Source organism: Gymnoscopelus braueri (genome assembly GCF_963280865.1).
Source record: "Gymnoscopelus braueri genome assembly, chromosome: 12".
NCBI lineage: Eukaryota > Metazoa > Chordata > Actinopteri > Myctophiformes > Myctophidae > Gymnoscopelus > Gymnoscopelus braueri.
This window is the reverse complement of record NC_137614.1, coordinates 52,876,299-52,878,814: the sequence shown is the minus strand read 5'-3', so window position 1 is coordinate 52,878,814 and position 2,516 is coordinate 52,876,299. Positions and strand designations below refer to the sequence as shown.

The window sequence follows — 2,516 nt, the reverse complement described above, 5'->3', positions numbered from 1 at the left end:
GTCATTTGTCCCTGGTATAATCCACAGGTGTGTTCAGGAAGAGCCAGAAAAGTCTGCACCGCCTGTTGTCAGGCTGCTGAACAAGGCTTATGCCTCATTCAGCATTCTGACAGCAGCCGGATTAAAACTGCACCAGAACCTGGTGGTGGAACTCTTGATACTGCGGTAGAGCCCCTTGCCCGGTCGCGGTCGTTGTAGGGGTTTGAACAGTCTGTGACTTGGGTGGTGCTTGTCCTTGATGATGCGCTTGGCTTTGACCTCGCACCGCTTTTTGTACAGTTCCTGGAGTGCTGGGAGCTCGCCTCCCATTATTCGCTCTGCCGATCGCACTACTCGCTGTAGGCTGATCTTTTCTCGGGCAGTGCAGTTCCCGTACCAGGCCGTGACACAGCCTGTTAGGATGCCTTCAACAGAACTGTTGTAATACAGCCTGAGGATGCGATGTCCTACTCCGAGCTTCTTCAGGCGGCGGAGCCAGTACAGTCGCTGCTGAGCCTTTTTCCTCACGTGTGTGGTGTGCGTCTCCCATTTGAGGTCCTCCTCGATGTGTACGAGGAACTTGAACTCGCTGACCCTTTCCACTGCAGCACCGTCGATGAGGATGGGCGCATGGTCTCTCCGCGGCCTCCTTTTAAGCTGTAGGCTATGTCACAAATGTCGCTTTCTGCTTCCGTTGGGAACGCATGCCCCTCCAGTTGTGCAAGACCTGTTGTACCCGTTGTCAGAGTACCCATTGTACCTGTCTGTCTGTCTATCTGTCTGTCTGTCCCCCTTTTATGCCCATTGGAGATCTCTGTATCTGTCTATCTGTGTTCCATTATTCCCATTTATGGATATCCCTGATGTCACCAATATGATGTCATAGTCCTGACATCGGTCGGACGAAACGCACACACTCTCCATATATGGAAATCCATCGCTGCAAGACGGTTCTGGTCAACGGGCCAATCCGACCGACTTCCTACTTGGCACGTCATTCCCTCAGGTCCCCAGCGGTACACACCTAGTTTGAAGTCGATCTGTTTGATGGCTCTCGAGATATACGGACGGGCGGACAGTGACCCGCAAAAATTGGTCTAGGTTTAGGTTTATATCTGTGATCAGGCAAAGTACGTATGATGATATGACGTCAGAATCGAATTTAAGCTCGGTACGAACTCTCTGCTCGCAGACCATCCAAACCATTACCAAAGGACTTTCCCTTAGCCGCCATGATGGCCACCAACACACCAAGGGATAAATATCACGCAGTGTGGCTCATTTTCTTCATGCTGGGCCTAGGAAGTCTGCTGCCATGGAATTTCTTCATGACAGCAACAATGTACTTCACCAGTAGGTTGAAGGACCCGCCCATCGATGGCGTTGACGTGGTCAATGGGACTATGGTTGGCACACGGAATGCTCTGGAATCAATCTTCAGCAACGTGATGACGCTGTCTTCCATGGTGCCCATGCTTTTCTTCAGCTGCCTCAACTCCTTCATCCACCAGAGGATTCCTCAGAAGCTGCGTATCTCAGGCAGTCTGACGGCCATTCTGGTGGTCTTCCTGCTGACGGCCGTGCTGGTGAAGGTGGAGATGGCACCATTAACTTTCTTCTGTCTCACCATCATCAAAATCATCTGCATCAGCTCCTTTGGTGCCATTTTCCAGGGCAGCCTGTTTGGACTGGCAGGGTTGCTGCCTGTGTCTTACACCACCCCCATCATGAGTGGGCAAGGGCTGGCCGGCATCGTGGCTGCCGTCTCCATGATCTGTGCTCTGGCCACTGGCTCAGCTCTTCAGGACAGTGCCTTTGACTACTTCATCACGGCCTGCGTTGTCATCCTACTGGCCATCCTCTCCTACCTCGCATTGCCCAGGATGGAGTTTTTCCAGTACTATATGGAGAGCAACAGACCCAGGACATCCACTGACCAGGAGAACAAGCAGGACAAGCCAGGTGTTGTGGTCAGTCTGAGTGAAGAGGAGGACAAGCCAGTTGTTTCTGTTTTGGCCATCTTCAAACAGATCTGGGTGATTGCCATGTCTATATGTTTCATCTTCACCATCACCATCGGAACGTTCCCAGCAGTCACAGTGGACGTCCAGTCCACGATAGCAGACGGAGGAGCCTGGGACACCTACTTCATCCCCGTCTCATGTTTCCTGCTCTTCAACGTGATGGACACCGTTGGTAAGAGCTTGACGGGCGTCTGTAAGTGGCCGGGTGCAGACAGTATCTGGCTGCCCATCCTGGTGGGTGTGCGGGTGGTCTTCGTACCTCTGTTCATGCTGTGTAACGTGCAGCCTCGTCACTACCTACCTGTGTGGTTCGTCCACGACTCCTGGTACATCCTCTTCATGATCCTCTTCGCGTTCTCCAATGGATACCTGGCCACCCTGTGCATGTGCTTTGGACCAAAGATGGTTGCACAACATGAAGCAGAGACAACAGGAGCCATTATGGTCTTCTTCATGTCCCTGGGACTAACGCTAGGTGCAGCGTTCTCGTTCGCCTTCAGAGCCATGATCTAG

The 2,516-nt window shown here is 52.5% G+C and overlaps 1 protein-coding gene across 1 annotated transcript; it reads left to right on the top strand.

Moving 5' to 3' along the window:
* Positions 1–1,211: 1,211 nt before the first annotated feature.
* On the top strand, positions 1,212–2,516 carry LOC308097202 (equilibrative nucleoside transporter 1-like; the record flags this gene model as incomplete). Its single annotated transcript, XM_080444860.1, has 1 exon — positions 1,212–2,516. One exon carries the CDS (start codon positions 1,212–1,214, stop codon positions 2,514–2,516), a length of 1,305 nt encoding a protein of 434 aa, XP_080300986.1.